The sequence below is a fragment of the Haliotis rufescens genome, unplaced genomic scaffold (assembly GCF_023055435.1).
Source record: "Haliotis rufescens isolate VD_foot unplaced genomic scaffold, xgHalRufe1.0.p SCAF_68, whole genome shotgun sequence".
In the NCBI taxonomy this organism is placed as follows: Eukaryota; Metazoa; Mollusca; class Gastropoda; order Lepetellida; family Haliotidae; genus Haliotis; species Haliotis rufescens.
In genome coordinates this window covers 1,280,055-1,298,865 of record NW_025964359.1, presented here as the reverse complement: position 1 = coordinate 1,298,865, position 18,811 = coordinate 1,280,055, and the positions used below count along the sequence as shown (strand labels likewise).

The 18,811-nt window shown below is 43.4% G+C and overlaps 1 protein-coding gene across 1 annotated transcript; it reads right to left on the bottom strand.

Annotated features, from left to right (window-relative positions):
* Nucleotides 1-3,378: 3,378 nt before the first annotated feature.
* On the bottom strand, nt 3,379-18,456 carry LOC124116013 (low-density lipoprotein receptor-related protein 4-like). The gene is made up of 7 exons (XM_046477214.2): nt 18,300-18,456; nt 16,772-16,885; nt 12,491-12,607; nt 11,932-12,045; nt 8,606-8,719; nt 8,016-8,126; nt 3,379-3,552 (listed from the first exon to the last, which is right to left on the bottom strand). The coding sequence occupies exons 1-7, from the start codon at nt 18,358-18,360 to the stop codon at nt 3,407-3,409; spliced, it is 777 nt and encodes a 258-aa protein (XP_046333170.1). The 5' UTR covers nt 18,361-18,456; the 3' UTR covers nt 3,379-3,406.
* Between the last annotated feature and the right edge of the window lie 355 nt (nt 18,457-18,811).

Genomic DNA, 18,811 nt, shown 5'->3' with positions numbered 1-18,811 from the left:
AATATATCAGTACTTAAAATCTTGAGTTTTGTCAGGTGACGGGCTGTTTTTTGGTCACATTGCGAGCAAGTGTTTTTGTGTTTGTTTGTTGTCTAACACCACACTCAGCTATATTCCAGCTATACAATGGTGGTCTGTAAATAACAGAGTATGGAGTAGACAATCCAATAACAGACATCATGAGCATCGATCTCAATTGTGAAACGATGACATGCACCAACCAAGTCAGAGAGCCTGAACACCCGATCCTGGTGAGTTTGCATAACCTCTTTTGGTACACAGGATTCGGGAGTGTTTTGGGACTTGTACACGGGACTCAAAAAATTTTTTATTTGGTATGCAGATTCAACATTTACAAAAATAATGATGCATGAAAAAAGATTCCTTTACATATTTTTTTTTCAGTAATCTTACTTCAAATTGCACTCTTCTATGAGCTAGTAACGTGATCAATCAGTTTTCATCTGTGGTCAACATTTTGCCTTTGTAGAATGAATTCTGACATGTGTTTTGAAGTAGTGTTGAGATTCAGAGAAGAGCAAATGAAAAAATAGGTGATATTCAGCACTCAGGGAGCGGGGGGGTCTTGGCACTCCCCAGGTCACACAATCGATGCTCACAAGCCGGCGTTGACATCAAACTAGTCTTGTACAGGGGACCCATTCTGACCTGCAATACCACGGAGGTACATTGGGACCTGGGGTAGTAACTAGAACCAGGTCTAGATCAGGGCGTGTTTTGTTTGATTGATTGTTTGTTTGTTTGTTGTTTAACGCTGCACACAGCAATATTCCAGCTATAGATGAGGGTGCCAACCCCCTTTTGGTACAGGGGATAGAGCCCTGTTTAGCGGTATTCCGGATGCTGCAGTGCAGTAGGCTGGATGCCAAGAAATGTTTATCTTGTAAGTGGGTGTCAATATTTCAATGTTGAAATTTATTTTTCAACCCAAAACATGCAAAGAGTGCCAAATCAATAAACATTTACTTGCATATCCTACAACTAAGAGTTATTAAATTGACGATACGGTTTAGAATTGGTCTCCAGCAACCATTATTTGTCATAAGAGGACTAACGGGATCTGGTGGTCAGGTTTGATGACCTGGTTGATGCACTATCCCAATTGCGTTTCATATTAGATTGTCTGGCCCAGACTGCCAAGCTAATTTAAGTGGTTTGCGGAATGCCATGAGAGGTGGGTGTGGCACCCTCCTGTATGGCAGTTTACTATTTTGTAACCTGTTTAAAATTAACAATCTGCAATGACTAAAGTATTTTTAGTGGACATTCTGTTGTTTGTTTGTTTGTTTGTTGTTTAACAACATGTTTAACGACGCACTCAGCAATATTCCAGCTATATGACGGCGGTCTGTAAAATAATCGAGTGAGGACCTGACGATACAGTGACTGACATAATCAACATGGATACACACAATTGGGATACGATGACATGCATCAACGACGCCAGCGAGCCTGGCAACCCGATCCCGTTAGTCGCGTTTTACGGCCAGCGTGACCTATTCTGCCCCGGATCTGCACGTGTTGGTGTACATTCACTGACACTGACAGTACTAGTGATATGTGTTGCATATAGTTTATATGCATTATCATCTAGTTGTGTGTGTACTTAAGAACATGTCACTATGTATAACAGTGTTGTGTAAACGATTGATTAAAAAGCTCACCTGAACGTGGGGAACTTATAACGCTCGAGCTCCGCTGTTCTGAAATGCACACGTCACATGTACGGACCGCTGTCTGACATAGATACAAATTGCACGTGCACGCCGTGCTCTTGTGCTGTTTGCGTAACAACTCCGACTTTAACCTCATTAAAAGATAACAGCAGACAGTGTCCTTGTTTCTTTTCTCAATCAATCTCGAGTGAAAAATATCAGACAATCTTCCCAGTCCTTTTCTCTCTTTTTATTGTATTCCATAATCTCGGGAAAAGAACTTACGGAAGTGTGAATGCATATTCGTCCACCCGACAATCCTAAGCTCTTAGGGAACAAGCATTTGATTTTCAGATGGTAGGGGTTGGGGACAATAAAAAAGGCCCCTGTTTTCTGTGGAAAAATTACAAATGGGGCGCATTGTTGGAAAAAGATGACGAGATTCGTTAAAATGTCAGTGGAGCAATTGAGCGATCTACAAAGTCAACGTTGCAGCTCACGAGATGACGAATAAATGTTATTTTAGAAGAAGAAAAAAACAAGCATTCTATTTATCACGTAGCTGTTGCACGATTGTCATGACCTTCACCTGAAAACCATGGTGTGGTTGGTTATACTGAAAGCAGTTTTTTTTTTTTTCGAAATTTCGATTTTATATTTGGAGACAGCTGTAGTATTTCACCATTGAATATAGAGCGGTGTACTGGATTATGATTTAAGAAGATGAAGACGGGTACACCGCATGCGATATATATTAAGATGAGAATACTGCATAACTAATAGGTCGTCAGCAACCCATGCTTGCCGTAAAAGGCGAGTATGCTTGTAAGAGGCGACAAACGGAATCGGGTGGTCAGGCTCGCTGACTTGGTTGATGCATGTCATCGATCCTAATTGCGTGGAGCGATGCTCATGATGTCACTCACTGGATTGTCTGGTTCAGACCCGATTATTTACAGACCGCCGTCATACAGCTGGAATATTGCTGAGTGCGGCGTTAAACAATATCAAACAACAAAATATACAAAGCACAACCACACAAGAACTACCAGGAGAATATGTATTCTTCAATAACCAGCCATGCAGAGTCCGGATAAGAGTGATTGAGTGAGTGTGTGGTTTTTCGCCGCTTTTAGCAATATTCCAGCATTGCCACGGCGGGGTAAGCCGAAATGGGCTTCACACATTGTACCCATGTGGAGAATCGAACCCGGGTCTTCGACGTGACGAGCGAACGCTATAACCACTAGGCTACCCCGCCGCACCCGTCTGGGTAAGAATATTGGTCCCTAACAAGCCTGTGCTTATCACAAAGGCGTCTAATTGGAAAGATGATCAGGCTTGATGACTTTGTTCATTTCAAGTTATCGAAGGGGCGGTCGGGTAGCCTTGTGGTTAAAGCGTTAGCTCGTCACGCCGAAGACCCGGGTTCGATTCCCGACATGGGTACAATGTGTGAAGCCCATTTCCGGTGTCCCCCGCCGTAATATTGCTGGAATATTGCTAAAAGCGGCGTAAAACCATACTCACTCACTCACTCGTATATCGACAGCGTGGAGGAGCTCATGGCGTCAGTTACTGGGTTTCCTGGTCCCGACTCGATTATTTTCAGACCTCCATCCTATAGCTGGAATATTGTTGAGTGCGGCGTAAAACAATAAATCAACCAAGCAACCAACCAACTTTAATTAACAAGACAAAATCATCATTAATGTTTGTTTATTCCGCGTTTAGGTACACATGCCACAGTACTTCCTGCAGAACTTCTGTCCGTCCTCCTGGTCGAGGCAGATGGGACTGTGGGTAGTGTTCATCAGGTCGCAGCCACGCCCAACCAACATGTCAATACAGGTGCCAGGTGGAATTGTACCGGTAGCTATGGTAACAAAGGTTATCAGATAAGACATACATATAGTATCAGGGGCAAGTGTTCTGTTAGCTATGGCAACAAAGGTTATTGGACAAAACGTACATTTTGTGCCAGGGGCGTTATCTTCCGGTTGCTATGGAAACAAAGGTTATTATATAAGACATACATATAGTATCAGGGGCAAGTGTTCTGTTAGCTATGGCAACAAAGGTTATTAGACAAAACGTACATATTGTGCCAGGGGCGTTATCTTCCGGTTGCTATGGTAACAAAGGTCATTATATAAGACATACATACAGTGTCAGGGGCAAGTGTTCTGTTAGCTATGGCAACAAAGGCTATTAGACAAAACGTACAAATTGTGCCAGGGGCGTTATCTACCGGTTGCTATGGTAACAAAGGTCATTATATAAGACATACGTACAGTGTCAGGGGCAAGTGTTCTGTTAGCTATGGCAATAAAGGCTATTAGACAAAACGTACAAATTGTGCCAGGGGCGTTATCTACCGGTTGCTATGGCAACAAAGGCTATTAGACAAAACGTACATATTGTGCCAAAAGGCAAATGTGCCAGTAACTGTGGCAACGACGGTTATTAGATAAGACATACCTATTTCATTAACACATACGTATTATAGGTATAACATATTGTAGCTCGTGATTGAATTGGGTTTTACGCCGCTGTTTTTAAAGGTATAAAAAGAAACACAGATTTCACTGATTCACTAGAAACAAACACATCAGACATCTCGGTAAACTTAAATCACCGTTGCTTTGATATCTTAATGCTTATTTTGTCCCGAGACAAATTGTACATTGTTTTGTTGTTGTAAAGATCACGAGAGCGTGCATGAGCTTGATCATGAGGTCATCACGAAACCCTGATCAAATGTTGATTGATGCAACGTTGAAACTAGCTGAAGTACTTCGTAACAAAATGGAGTTATAGTGGAAGGAGCATCTGCGCAAACAGCGGAAGGTCGGTGGTTCGATTTCTTTAGCGTCATAACACAAGACGTTACTTGCTGTTACCCTGCATGGCGCTCAACATAAGGGTATGAAATGCAACGACCGGTCGGATCGGGGTCAATATAATATGTCTGACCATCTTCCCGAGGCAAGGGAGTTAACTTACCGTAAAAGTCAAATTTCCACACTTGCCACATTCGGCTTGAATTTCTGGGCTCGATCGTAGCGCCACCAGTGGCTATTACGGGTTATGTCCCTTCAATGTCCCTCCTATTGACCAATCAGATTCCGCCTCTCATATCCTCAGTCAAGACTATCAAATCGATAACCAAGATCTATATTGTTATAGGGGCGGTCGGGTAGCCTAGTGGTTAAAGCGTTCGTTCGTCACGCCGAAGACCCGAGTTCGATTCTCGACATGGGTACAATGTGTGAAGCCCATTTCTGGTGTCCCCCGCCGTGATATTGCTGGAATATTGCTAAAAGCGGCGTAAAACCGTACTCACTCACTCACTCACTATATTGTTATAAAACGGGACGTCAAATTCGTGAGCATCTCGACTCAAAACAGGAAAGGATTTGGAAAATATCTGTTGAGGCCGAGTTGGGCGGTACACATGCTTTACAAATCCTGCAATCGACCGAAATCTGTACGGTAGTTGGCGAACCGGATGTCTACTTCTTTACGCGATTTTGATTGGACTTTGCATAGACTCGTTAGTTCTGCCAAAATATAACTCCAGTCCAGGTTGGCAAGGGTGGAAACAGGACTTTTATGGTCAGTTAACTCCCTTGTCTTAGGACCCGTGAAGATTCCGGGGTAGAATAGGTCTTCAGCAACCCATGCTTGCCGTAAAAGGTGACTAGGCTTGTCGTAAAAGGCGACTAGCGGGATCGGGTGGTCAGGCTCGCTGACTTGGTTGATGCATGTCATCAATCCCAATCGCGTGGATTGATGCTCATGATATTAATCACTGGATTGTCTAGTCCAGCCTCGATTATTTACAGACTGCCGTCATATAGCTGGAATAATGAAGAGTGCGGCGTTAAACAACAAACCAACCAAACCAACCCTTTCCTTAGGACGATGGTGTTTCAGCGAAGTGTCCATGTTGAACTGCGGCATGGGCTAGCAGCACTATAAAACTGGCATAAGCCCGGAATAGAACAAGCACCTTAACACACACATGCATACATGTCGCTACATAATGAAAGCGCCGGTAAACCCAGTTTCACCTCACTTCTCCGTGACAAAATGTTCTTCCTAACTACAGATGTATACATTTATTCTCCGTATATCATCGTGATGTGTTGAGTTCTGAGAGATTGGCGGCTCCATAGCCAAGTGCCCCTGTCCAGTTAAGGTCTAGACGTGCCCTGTGAGGAACTCATGCAGTGAGAGGATGTAATTTAGCTAACAAGTTATTTCAAGATAGAATTCAATCATTCCACTTCAGTGCGCAGACATGTAAAGCGTTGTTCGCACCACCTGACTCACACTTGCTCTAGGACTGTGCTTTTCTGGGGGACTAGAGGCGTGTTTCAGTTCTTAGTTCTTGTGTTCAGTGAAATTCATTTCCGGACATATTGGCTGAGACACGAGCAGTCAAGAATATCGTGCAGACACGCTTCGATCCACTGATCTCGTGTTAATGGAGTCCGACGCAGAACGAACACAAGAAAAAAGTGTTTCAGAGTACGCACGAGTAATGAGAAATAACTCGTAATAGCCACTGGTGGCGCTACAATCGAGCCCTGACATTCCAGACAAGTTCGGCAAGGGTGAAAACTTGACTTTTATACTCAGTTAACTCCCTTGCCTCGGGAAGATGTACCTTTAATTGTTAGCGGGGTACATTGAAAATAATAGAGTGGGGCTTAGCCTTTCAGAATCCGACATTCATTTGTAAAGTTAAAAAAAGTATACTAGCCACATAAAGAAACTGTGCACGGAGAAAATATATTCTGGATTGAAATATAACACAGCAAGAACAAAATGATGCAGACGCTGTAGCAGCTGAATGATCGGACCATAAGAAAATGTCAACGGGACCTGAACAACATCTGTTACGATGACGTCAGAAGATCAAAATGGAGTAGGGGGTCATACGACAGAGTCACAAAGTCAATAACGGGTATGACCACCCTGTGCGTGAATCACAGCAGTGCATCGGCGACGCATGGAGTCCACCAAATGGGCATGGAACGCCTGGGGAATGGCCTGCCATATCCTCCTCAAATCCTGTGCCAAGTCACGGACGTTATCTGGAGGATGCGGAAGACGACGCAGACGGCGTTCCATTTCATCCCACACATGCTCTATTGGGGAGAGATCTGGAGAAATTGGAGGCCATGGCAGTAACATGACATTGTTATGGTGAAGGAAATCCATTGCGACCCTAGCCGTGTGAGGACAAGCGTTGTCCTGTTGAATTGTCAATCCCGGGCCATGACGTTGCAGGAAAGGTATGACCACAGGCCTCAGAATCTGATCTCTGTAGCCAACACCGGTGAGATTGCCCTGAACAACCACCAAAGGGGTTTGGTGCCGTGCTGTTATCCCACCCCAAATCATCACAGAGCCACCTCCAAAACGATTCCTCTCCACAATACAGTTGCGTGCATAACGTTCTCCCAAACGCCGGTAGATACGTTGGCGCCCGTCACTGTGGGAAATGTTGAACCTCGAATCATCTGTAAAGACAACATTTCTCCACCATATTCGAGGTTGGCGAACATGATTTCGACACCATCTTAGACGGATGACTCGATGACGGTGTGTCAGGATGGGACGTATGGCAGGGCGTCGTGGTCGAATCCCGTCGTTACTCGGGGACGTCCTGAACGTGGGTGGTCGGCAACGTCATTTGTGTTCTGATAACGCCTCACCAATGCCGATATCGTGTTACGATGGCATTGGAAATGTGTTGCCACCTGTTGTTGCCTTATTCCCGCTCGGATCATTCCAATGGCTTCATGACGCTGTGCAGCTGTCAATCTTGGCATGATTTGCTTGTGATATGCTTGTGTCTGCGCCTGAGAAGTTTTGAATTTTTGAATGACCACAGATCATGCTTTCCAAAGTGACAGCGAATTTTGAGTTGCACATGCTGTGTACAGCTGCACAGGATGCACGTGCAGTAACACATTGCACGTCCATAGGCCCCCATCAATGACGTCATATCGCATGGCACGTGCATGAACGTTTGAATGTATCCAATAATTGCTGTGTTCAAAACTATATTTCATATATGGACGGCGTGCCCTTATATCTATATTTTCTCCATGCACAGTTTCTTAATGTGGCTAGTATATTTTGTGCCCCGTAACGTTTATACCCGTGTGCATATCCCTGAAGGAACTTATGTTTGACCGAGCTGTCAGTTTTGAAATTGAAATGTGTTTACTTCAAATGTGAACAGTTTCGATAAGCCAGTTTACCAAGGAATGTTCAAAGGATGCCCCCAAAACGAGAAACAAATACAAGGAGACAACTTACGACAGTGTGTTTCGTCGGTGATGTCACCGCAGTCATCGTCGCCGTCACACATCCACTTCCTTGGGACGCACAGGTTGTTCTTGCACTGGATCTGTGTGGACGTGCAGTGACCTGGGTATGCGAGCACGTGAGTTGATTTAACGCCGAGTTGGGCGGACAAAATAGAAGTCAAAATTAAAAGAAAAGGCAAAGGCGGATCCAGAGGTGATCCAGGGCGTCCAGACACCACCACCCCCACATTGTTTTATACTAAATATAGTATGTTGTTGGCTGTAAAACGTACTGGGAGGGGATTTTGATTTTTTTTACCCATCCCTCGTAAAAATGCTGGATCCGCACTTGTAAAGCGTTGTCATAGTTAATTTGACGTGAAAGAAACAATTATCATAAAAACACGAACGAAACGACAACCATATTTCCATTTAAACAGCTTATATATAAGCCAGGCACATCTTTAAGACAAGAAAATAATGGCCTAGCCAAACCAATGTAACCATCGTAAGCATTTCAGTATGTAAGCAATGCTTTACACCTGTTGCTATCTCCAGGTTAAACATGAGGTATCCTCGAAGTACCCCTGTCACTCTTACCGACACAGCCGACCTCGTCAGAACCATCTTTGCAATCCTTGGAACCATCGCAAATCCATCGGGCATCTATACACTGTGTGTTGTTACAACGGAATTGAGCGGCAAGGCAGGTGGCTGAATACAATACAATACAATACAATACAATACAATACATACTCATCACCACGTTGATATTGATATCAATAAGTACACTCTTCAAAAAAAGAAACGCACAGGTAGATTTTTAGTAAAGTTATTGTACCTAATAAAGTCGATATATTTAATTTGATATCATAGATACAAATATGAAATTTTGGAGCTCGATAGTCACATATTGTCGTTGTACAAAGGCATTGCAAAATGTTCATTGTCGTGTCACATAAGGTCACAAGGTTTCGCTGAACTCAGTTTCTCGTGTGAACACCGCGGGTAGCAATCATGACTCTGCATCTCTTCGGCACTGACTGGATAAGTGTACGAATTCTGTCCTGCGGAATTCTGCGCCATTCTGCTTGTAACGCGTTTGCCAGTTGTGGGAGTGTCTGCGGCGTGTTCTGACGTTGACGTACACGTTGATCGAGTTCATCCAAGAGGTCTTCGATTGGGTTGAGATCTGGAGATATCGACGGCCAGGGCAAAGCGTTGATGTTGGCATTATGAAGATAGTCTACCGTTACACGAACTGTGTACGGTGGAGCGTTGTCCTGTTGAAACAGCTCCCTCTGGCGGTCAAGGATTGGAAGAAGGTGAGGTTGGAGAATTTGATTCATGTAGCGATTTGCTGTCAAATGTCCCTGAACCGCAACCAAGTCAGATCTCGTGGTGTAAGATATGGCCCCCCACACTATGATACTACCGCCACCGAATTTGTCGAATTCATGTACACAATGTGGGGCGAAACGCTCATTTCGACGACGATAAACACGCTGTCTTCCATCTTGCCGGTGAAAAGAAATCGTGATTCATCGTCTCCTGTTTTTCAAATTCCAAGGCTGTAAGGTACGGCACCAGCGCAAGCGTCGCTGTCGATGGATCTGTAGCAAAACAGGGACAATAACTGGTCTTCTGGGTCGGATTCCAGCCTCGCGAAGATGGTTCCTGACAGTCTGGTCCGATGTCCTCCTCAAACCAGGGATCTCCTGCAGTCTCCGTAGCTGTGGCATGGAAGTGACTGTGTGCATCGGTCACAAAGGCGGCAAATGGTGCTGTGGTGGACGTTGAAGTGGCATGCAACAGACGACTAAGATTCCCCTCTTTGGATACGTCTTATTGCGATGTCCCGATCGGCAGCGCTAAGTCTCGGCATATTCGAACATGAAAAATGTTGACAATTGAATGACAAATTATTGGCTTATGCCCTTTCATACCCACTACCATGAGTTACGAATGCTATAACTTGCACGTGCATTTTGCTTTACTGTTTTCCTCCATGGCATTTTTGAACAAGTGCTCTCTCTCTCTCTCATTGTCTTGACAATGGCTACGTTTTGACGCACCGTTTGTCGAATATCAGGCCACCAACATTTTCCAATAACATATATTCAATGTATATACCTTTTTTTTTGTGTAGTCAGGTTCAATGATCAACATACTACCAGTGCGTTTCTTTTTTTGAAAAGTGTAAGATAATATTTAAACCTCATTTCTCACTTCAAAGCTCAATATATACTGAACCAAATTAAAAACTTCACAATCCTAAAATTTTAACATTTTGACCAGTTATCATTGTGGGCCATTATTGTGTATTTAAACAGTAATGGCCACGTATTGTTTTCAGATAACACCCGTTTTTGTGCAGGTGAATTGATCAAAACCATGTGCACAGCACTATAGTGGCAAAAGTGGTTTTTCACGTGCAACTGGTCACGTGGCCATAATACCGCACGTGTTTTCAGCACGTGTTGTTAGCAGTCATTAAAAAAAACAAAAACACAAGAAAACAAAAGTCTTTGCGGCCATTTGTCATGCCACGCCTCTCAAATGTGCAACGTGAACGTGCCATCGGCATGTTGCAGACGGGAACGTCCGTAGCTGAAGTCGCAAGGACGATGGGTTGAAGTCGATGGACTGTTTATGATTTACAGACGCGTCTACCACCGCTGATCGCCCTCGGCCAGGTCGACCACGTGTGACGTCGCATGCAGAGGATCGTCAGATTGTCTTACGTCACCTCCGTAACCGATTTTTGACGACTAAAACAACTTAGAAATGAACTGTTTAGGGGTAGACTGAGTGCGCAAACTGTTCGAAACCGTCTGAGAACTGCTCACCTTCAAGCACGACGGCCATACTGCGGACCGATTCTGACTCAATTACACATACGTCAACGTCAATTGTGGGCACAGCGACACTTACGATGGACTCAGAGGAATTGGAATCAAGACGTCTTCAGTGATGAATCCCGAATTATTCTTCGATTTGCTGATAGTAGGGCGAGGATGTGGAGGCGCCGTCATGAACGTTACGCCCAGTGTTGTGTACAGGAAGTTGACAGATTTCGAGGCGGAAGTGTCATGGTGTGGGCTGCTTTCTGTGGCAATGCACGTTCCAGGCTTCTTGTCATTCGTGGCAACCTCAACGCTGCTGCTTACCGCGACCAGGTACTGGCACCAGAACTTCTGCCTTTTATGGCAGCACATGGACCCGGTTTGATCTTCCAACACGACAATGCCAGACCCTACACAGCAATTTTGACAAGGAATTTCCTTCAGAATGCGGGAGTCAACGTCATGGACTGGCTGTCAAGGTCTCCCGACCTCAATCCCATCGAACACGTCTGGGATGCTCTTGGCGGAAGTCTGCACACTCTCCAGAACCAACCACAGAATTTGCAAGATCTTGGCACCATTTTGCAGCAACAATGGCATCGTCTTCCCAATCATGTGTTCACAAGCATCACAAGGTCCATGAGGGGGCGTTGTGTGGCAGTTGTCAACGCACATGGTGGCCATACACGCTACTGAACTTGTGTGCCATCAGATTCTCGTGCTTGGGACTTATGATTTAAACTGTTGATGTTATTACTGAATTAACGCTGAATTATTAAGTTTTTAATTTGGCTCAGTATATAATATAACATTACATAATATTAGCACAATGGTATTGATATTCATCACCACGTTGATATTAATAACAATAAGTATGATGATGAGACCTTGCACCTTGAGGCTTCAATGATGGGTGATAAATAATGCAGGTACTGATTGTGACACTGCTGCGTGTATAGAACTCATCCCATCACCTTCGTAAAAGTCTCTCTCTCTCTCTCTCTCTCTCTCTCTCTCTCTCTCTCTCTCTCTCTCTCTCATAAGCAATATAAACATTAACGCATTAACCACGACACTCACTTCCACACATGTTCTCATCGGAGTGGTCACTGCAGTCGTCGTCCCAGTCGCATCTCCAAACTGCGTTGATGCATTTGCCGTTGGAGCAACGGAACTGATCAGCCGCGCACACATCTGCAATATTTGGGGCACACTTGAGTGTTATATAACTCCACTTTGACGAGTATCAAACGTATCTCCGACCAGAACAGACAATGCGTGATTTGTATAATATTTACGTCTGCTGAAAAGTTGACAACATTTAGTTTTCCCACCCGTACTTACAAGCTAATGTTGCCCGTGTGAAACTGTCTTAAACAATGAAGATCCGGGATCGAATTGTTCTTAAGCAACCCATGCTGGTCGTAAGAGACGAATAACGGGATCGGGTGGTCAGGCTCGCTGACTTGGTTGATGCATGTCATCGATCCCAATTGCGCAGATCGATGCTCATGATGTCAATCACTGGATTGTCTGGCCCAGACTCGATCATTTACAGACCGCCGTCATCTAACTGGAATATTGCTGAGTGAGGTGTTAAACAACAAACAAGCAAATAAACAAACACGACTTCCCATACCACACTCATTCTCGTCACTGTTGTCGCCGCAGTCGTCGTCCTTGTCGCAGTGGTAGACACGGGGGATGCATTTCCCGTTGGCGCACTTGAACTGGTTCTTTCCGGAGCAATCGTTGCCTGCAACAGTCAATTCATAATAATGAATGTACAACTGGTAAGCCAGTAGAGTTTTCCTACTTGTCTCAAACGCTTTTTGTGAGTTTTTTTCAACTTATACTGATTTACCAACAGTAAATTGGTTGTAAGGTGGTAAAATCATGGTAAGCCAACATTTTAAGAATATCATGTTATTGCTGTTTGCTGATGATGTTGTTATGTTCTCTGATACTGTTTCCCTTCTACAGAAACAGCTTTATGTCTAGGAAACATTTTGTGACAAGAGGGGTATTCATATAATTTAGATAGACCAGACTTATTGTTTTCTAAATGGGAGGTTAGTATTCGTCATAATGAAAAATGTTTAGTTGTAAAAGAATGATAGAATTCCCTACATATTATAAATATCTTTGGGGGGCACGGGGGGCCCAGTCGTCTTAGGCTCCGCGATTCGCTTTGCAGAGGTGCGTCCCTTGGGCACGCCAGAAATCTATGATTGTGTTCGCCCCAATTATGTTTCTAGGTTTGTCAGTACCATACCCGTGCTCGTGGGGTTCACCGAAGTGGTAAACGTCTGAGACCTGCATCACTTCGGGCTTTGCTCCCACATAATATTGACGCACCGCGATATAACTGGAATACTGTTAAAAGCGGCGTTAAACCCAACTCATTCACTCACTATAAATATCTTCGAATATTTTTTTTCACGGTTAAATTGGTCAGTGGCATTTTAGACACGTGTATTTCAAGCAAATAAATAATTTGTTTAGGACAAATAGATATACAGTAAACTACGTTCATAACGAACACGCTTATAACGAACTGAAGGATACAACAAACATTTTGGTCCCCGCCATTTCCTGTATATACGTTGCATATATGCTCATAACGAACAACGGTTAACGAACTATAATTAGCGGTCCCTTTAACTTAGTTTACTGTATATATAAGACCGCATCTACATTGTTTGATGGTCACATATCTCGTATTCCTTTGTATAGTTCTGAATGTTGGGTGTAAATGATTTTGACATTTTATGTAATTGGAGAGACAGGTGAGACATTTGTTCATTGTTTGTAAAATTAGTCTTCATCGTTACCCACAACAGTGTTGTTTATTATTATAAGGTTAAGATAATATGGGTGAAATCAAATGGGCTTCAAATATCAGGGATGTTTGGGTTTTTTAAATTTAAAGAATTTATCAGTTCTTCGTTTGTTTGTATATCCAAGGTTGTGAGTGAGTGTTTGAGTGAGTTTTGGTTTAACGCCGCTTTTAACATTGTTCCAGTTATATCACGGCGTGTCAGCTTAATGTGGGAGGAAAGACCGAAGTGATGCAGGTCTCAGACCTTTACTACTTCGGCGAAACCCACGAGCACGGGTATGGTGCTGACAAACCTGGAAACATAATCGGGGCGAACCGGGATTCGAACCAACGATCAGAGGTTTCTGGCGTGCCCAAGGGACGCAACTCTGCACAGCGAATCGCGGCGCTTTTGACGACTTGGCCACCCGTGCCCCTCCAAGGTTGTGGGGAATACGAGGATGTTTATGTAAACTTTTAGATGTTTGCTCTGTCTTGGCATGATAAACTCAAAGCTTCATCTATTTTTCTTCAAGGTTATACCAATCTCATTAAAATCAGATCTGAGTTCTCTCTGCCGCAAAACAAGATCTGAGGACATCCCCTTACGGGTCACGTCAGAACGACCTTTCGCGAACTTTGACCGACCACTGAAACGAATAACAAGAAGTCGATATCAGCCAATGAGAAAGCAGCTTTCTCGAGCTTTACGGCACTCGTTTCAACCTGGCGACTTCCATTCCAGGCTACGCTTGAAAAATATGTCGACAAAGTTCTCGATTAAAATTTTGAAAACTGAACAAACGAACATTCCGGAATGTCTAATATATGGCTGCGATTGTATGACAGTGCTTCAACACAGGAAGCTACTTTGTTAGCCATTTATACTTTTGATCACGTGGTCTTTATGTGGAACTGAAATGTGTTACAAAGTTTATACTAATAGTAGAAAATACTCTTTTCGACCAAATCTTTGATAAGGACTCGGATATATTTCACACTGTTTGCACATATACATATTTGCATCAACTGAAAGTTTGCTAAGGATAAAGTATAGATGAAATAAAAAAATGATCCAACAATTAAAGATTGAAGTATATCGGTACTCCATGATTGGGTATCCCTATGGGACCTCAATTTCATGATGAACAGACAGCGCCATGCAGTCATAGGTACGGTGTGCAGGAGGTGCCAAAAACGCTTTCAACTTAACACGCCGATTAAAAGAAAATTTTAGCCCCACTTCTAGATTAACATGTAGTCCCTAAAATAAAGTTATGTTTGTGTTAACATGCACCCATTCTGCAAGGGAACCCGCTAGTATTAAAGGCAGCTTCCAGTCTATTACTTTAACAGCTGAGGGATGAGTATAGGCTGGTCGGTTTAAGAGGGGGGTGAAAGTGGAATTGGTGGGGAATGTGTCCTTTTCAATGTAGGCTACTCGTAGCGCTAACATCACTTAATGAAACAATCTAATAAAATCAGATCTTAGTTCTCGCTAAAATCAGGTCTTAGTTCTCAGTATCGCTTAACTAAGATCTGAGGACATGCCATTATGGATCACGTCAGAGCGACCATTCGCGAACTTTGACCGACCAATAAAATAACTGACAAGAAATCGACATTACCCAATCAGAAAGCAGCTTTCTCGAGCTTTACGGCACTGGTTTCAAACTGACAACTGCCATTTCAAAGTGCGTTTGAAACAAAATCGATTCAAATTATGTAAGCTGAACACAGGAAAATTTTGGAATGTCTAACAGATAGCTGATATTGCATAACAGTTCTTCCACGGTCTATGGAAAGTCTTTCTCCGTTTCAAATGTTTATCGTCGCTATATGGCTGAAATAATGCCGATGCGACGTTAAATTTTAACTCACTCAAATGTTTATCCCATTGAAGAGAGATATATATGATGATTTTTGACGGAATTATACGTACAGACCGTAACTATCGTTCGGAATACCCCGTGTTAACCATTTCGAGGTTGCATGATTAGAAAACACATTCCCGATTGGTCGGATGAAAGGTCGTTCTGACCGGAAATGTGATGTCCTGAGATCTTTGTTCAGCGTTAGCGAGCACTAAGATCTTATTTCATTAAATAGTAAGTGAAACGATGCCCTAGGCTCAGATGCATAGAGGTAACTTATCCTTTCGATTGGCCTTAGTCAATGTATGGTAGTATAAAGATTCATGTGTGCTCCGAGCCCCGAGGCAGGAGTGGGAGGCCGATTTTCAAAAGACATGGCTCATTGGCCGTTCGACGTTTGCTAAAACTGTGGTAACGGTTCCATAGGATGTGACCTTATCTGAAAAATTTGGACTGTGAACCCTCCTTTTCTATTGAAACCTATGATTGTTGGTTCGAATCCCGGTTCCTCACAATCAGTTTTAGGTGTCAACACAATACCCGTGTTCATGGGTTTCACCAAAGTGGTAAACGTATAAGACCTGCATCACTTCCGGCCTTTCTTAAAAATCAAGCTGGCACGCCGTGATCAACTGAAATATTGATCAAAACGGTGTTAAACCGATCTCACTCCCTCACTCACTCGTTTCTGTCTTCACTCCGACACTTGGTGCATTGTGGGTAACTCTTCGACTGACGTAACTCAGGGATAGTTGCGCTACCATAACTAAGTACATCAGGACCCGTGGGCACATTTCAGTTTTATTGCCCATACTATTATAAAAATGTATGCCAGTCTTAACGCTAAAACGACTTTATGAAACGGAGTCAGTCTTTTTCGTGCATTAGAACCGGCCTCACCCACCTGGAAATATAATTAACCATTTTTTGCTAGGTTTGAGTCCAGGCAAGGTTCCACTGTTATTATTAGTATAAATATTAGTTCCCGTCGGGATTAGTGACTTGGTTGATTGGTACATGGTACCCATCGGCGTGGACCGTTGCTCCTGTCAGTCACTTGATTGTCTGGTCCAGACTCCAGACTTAACAGGCCGCCTTAATACAGCTGCAATATTGCTGGGTGTGGCGTTAAACATCAAAGAAGCAAAATTTAATGTAAGGACGAAAAGAAATTCATTTTATTTTTGTTTGTTTTAAAAATAATTGAATAGAAACATAACCATACCGCAGTTCTTCTCGTCAGAGCCGTCCCGGCAATCCTTCTCCGAGTCACAGACCCAGTCTACCTCAATACAGTCGTGGTTGTCGCACTTGAACTCCGACGCCGGGCAGCCGCCGCCTATGTTGACGATAGATATACAGTGGCCATCATTTTAAACAAACGATTCAAGACATCTGTGTATATTAAATGTCGACGGATGTGATTCACATGAATCATGATGTATAGCATCTTCCCGAGGCAAGAGAGTTAACTGGATATAAAAGTCCAGTTTCCACCCTTCCCGAACTAGGCTGGTATTATGGAGTTACATTTTGGCTGGACTAACGAGTCTATGCATAGTCCAATTAAAATCGCGCACCGAAATCGAAATCCGGTTCGTAAACTGTCGTGCAGATTTCGGTCAATTGAAGGATTTGCAAAACATGTACAATCTTTTCATGTTTTTAATCAAGGTGCTGACGTGATTTGATGCATTTCGCGATGTAAGACCCGTTTTATCACAATTTAGATCTCGATTATCGATCAGATCGTCCTGACTGGGCGCCACCATTTTGTGTGACACAATTGCAAGTGATACGAGAGGTGGAATCTGATTGGTCCATAGGAGAGGCTTAGAAGGGACATAATTGGTAATAGCCACTGGTGGCGCTACGATCGAGCCCAGTTATTCCAGCCTTGTTCGGCAAGGGTGGAAACTGGACTTTTGTAGTCAGTTAACTCTCTTGCCTCGGGAAGATGGATGTATAGAAGAAAAAAAATGAAAACGCATGGCGATCTGTTTTGGTCTGAAGGTACTTGAGCCCAGCATGAGGCGGGGTGATGTATGGTATAGGGGACACAGATGAGAATCTAACAAGTACTGTTTTATGTATGGAATACTTTGAGGGACATTCTCGCCATCTCGACCTTTGGTCGAGAAAGGTCAAAAGGTCGAGATCGCGAGAATGTGTATCATATATACACCATTTTAGACGACTCGGCTACCTGAATACCCCAACACGCTGTACTTTTGTTTACACATCAACTCACCGTTATTAGTTTGTTTGTGGTTTCACGCCTCACTCAGCAATATTCCAGCTATATGACGGCGGTCTGTAAATAATCTAGTGAGGACCAGACAATCCAGTGATTGACATCATGAGCATCGATTCACGCAATTAAGATACGATGACATGCATCAACCAAGTAAGCGAGCCTGACCACCCGATCCCGTTAGCCGCCTCTTCCGACAAGCACAGTTGCCTTTTACAGCACGCATGGGCTGCTGAAGACCTGTTCTTACCCGGATCTTCACGGGTCTCTCTCTATGTGATGAGGACAGTCGCCATCACTATTATGTTGATATTCATCATGAGACTTGAGTGCGTAGTCAAACAAAGCGATGTTTTCAAAATAAACACACTTGCTAGGACGGCTAATTTGCATGAGTCTCCCTTTAAGTTCGAACGTATAAATACTCCTTGGGCAACATATAAACTCTTGGATGCAATTATGTATATTATTAATGTTTCTAAGAACCCTTGTTGATTACCTGGAAGGAGTTGGGCGGCAGCATAAGCAGTGAGAACAGAGAGCACGGCTAACTTCAACATGGCAGATACCTTGTGGGAACACTGACTGGACAAGGATTGGTACCTCTACGTCACCAGAATGTCGACTGTGGGAATACACGCAGGTGTGTTATCTGTCTTCAGGTCGCAATGATAACCTTTCCAGCGGTGTCACTGCCAAAACATTTAAACATGTTAAATTGCACATGCTGTGTTTGACATAAGCATGTTTCGTTGAGATGGACGTGAAGGTCAAGGTCGAGGTAGGACACACAACATGTCGGACTTTCGTGAACAACACGTCCATGGACATATAACAAAAGATGCCTAGTAGAGACGCAGGGCTATATGTAGGCCATGTTAAGATATTTCAGTCAATTTAAAGTCGGTTTTGAACGGCTTTTGAGTTAATGCTGTCCTACCATTACAGATTAACTGTGGTAATGTGAAAGAATCGTGTGTTCTTTAACTTATTTTCAGTGGTTTATAACTA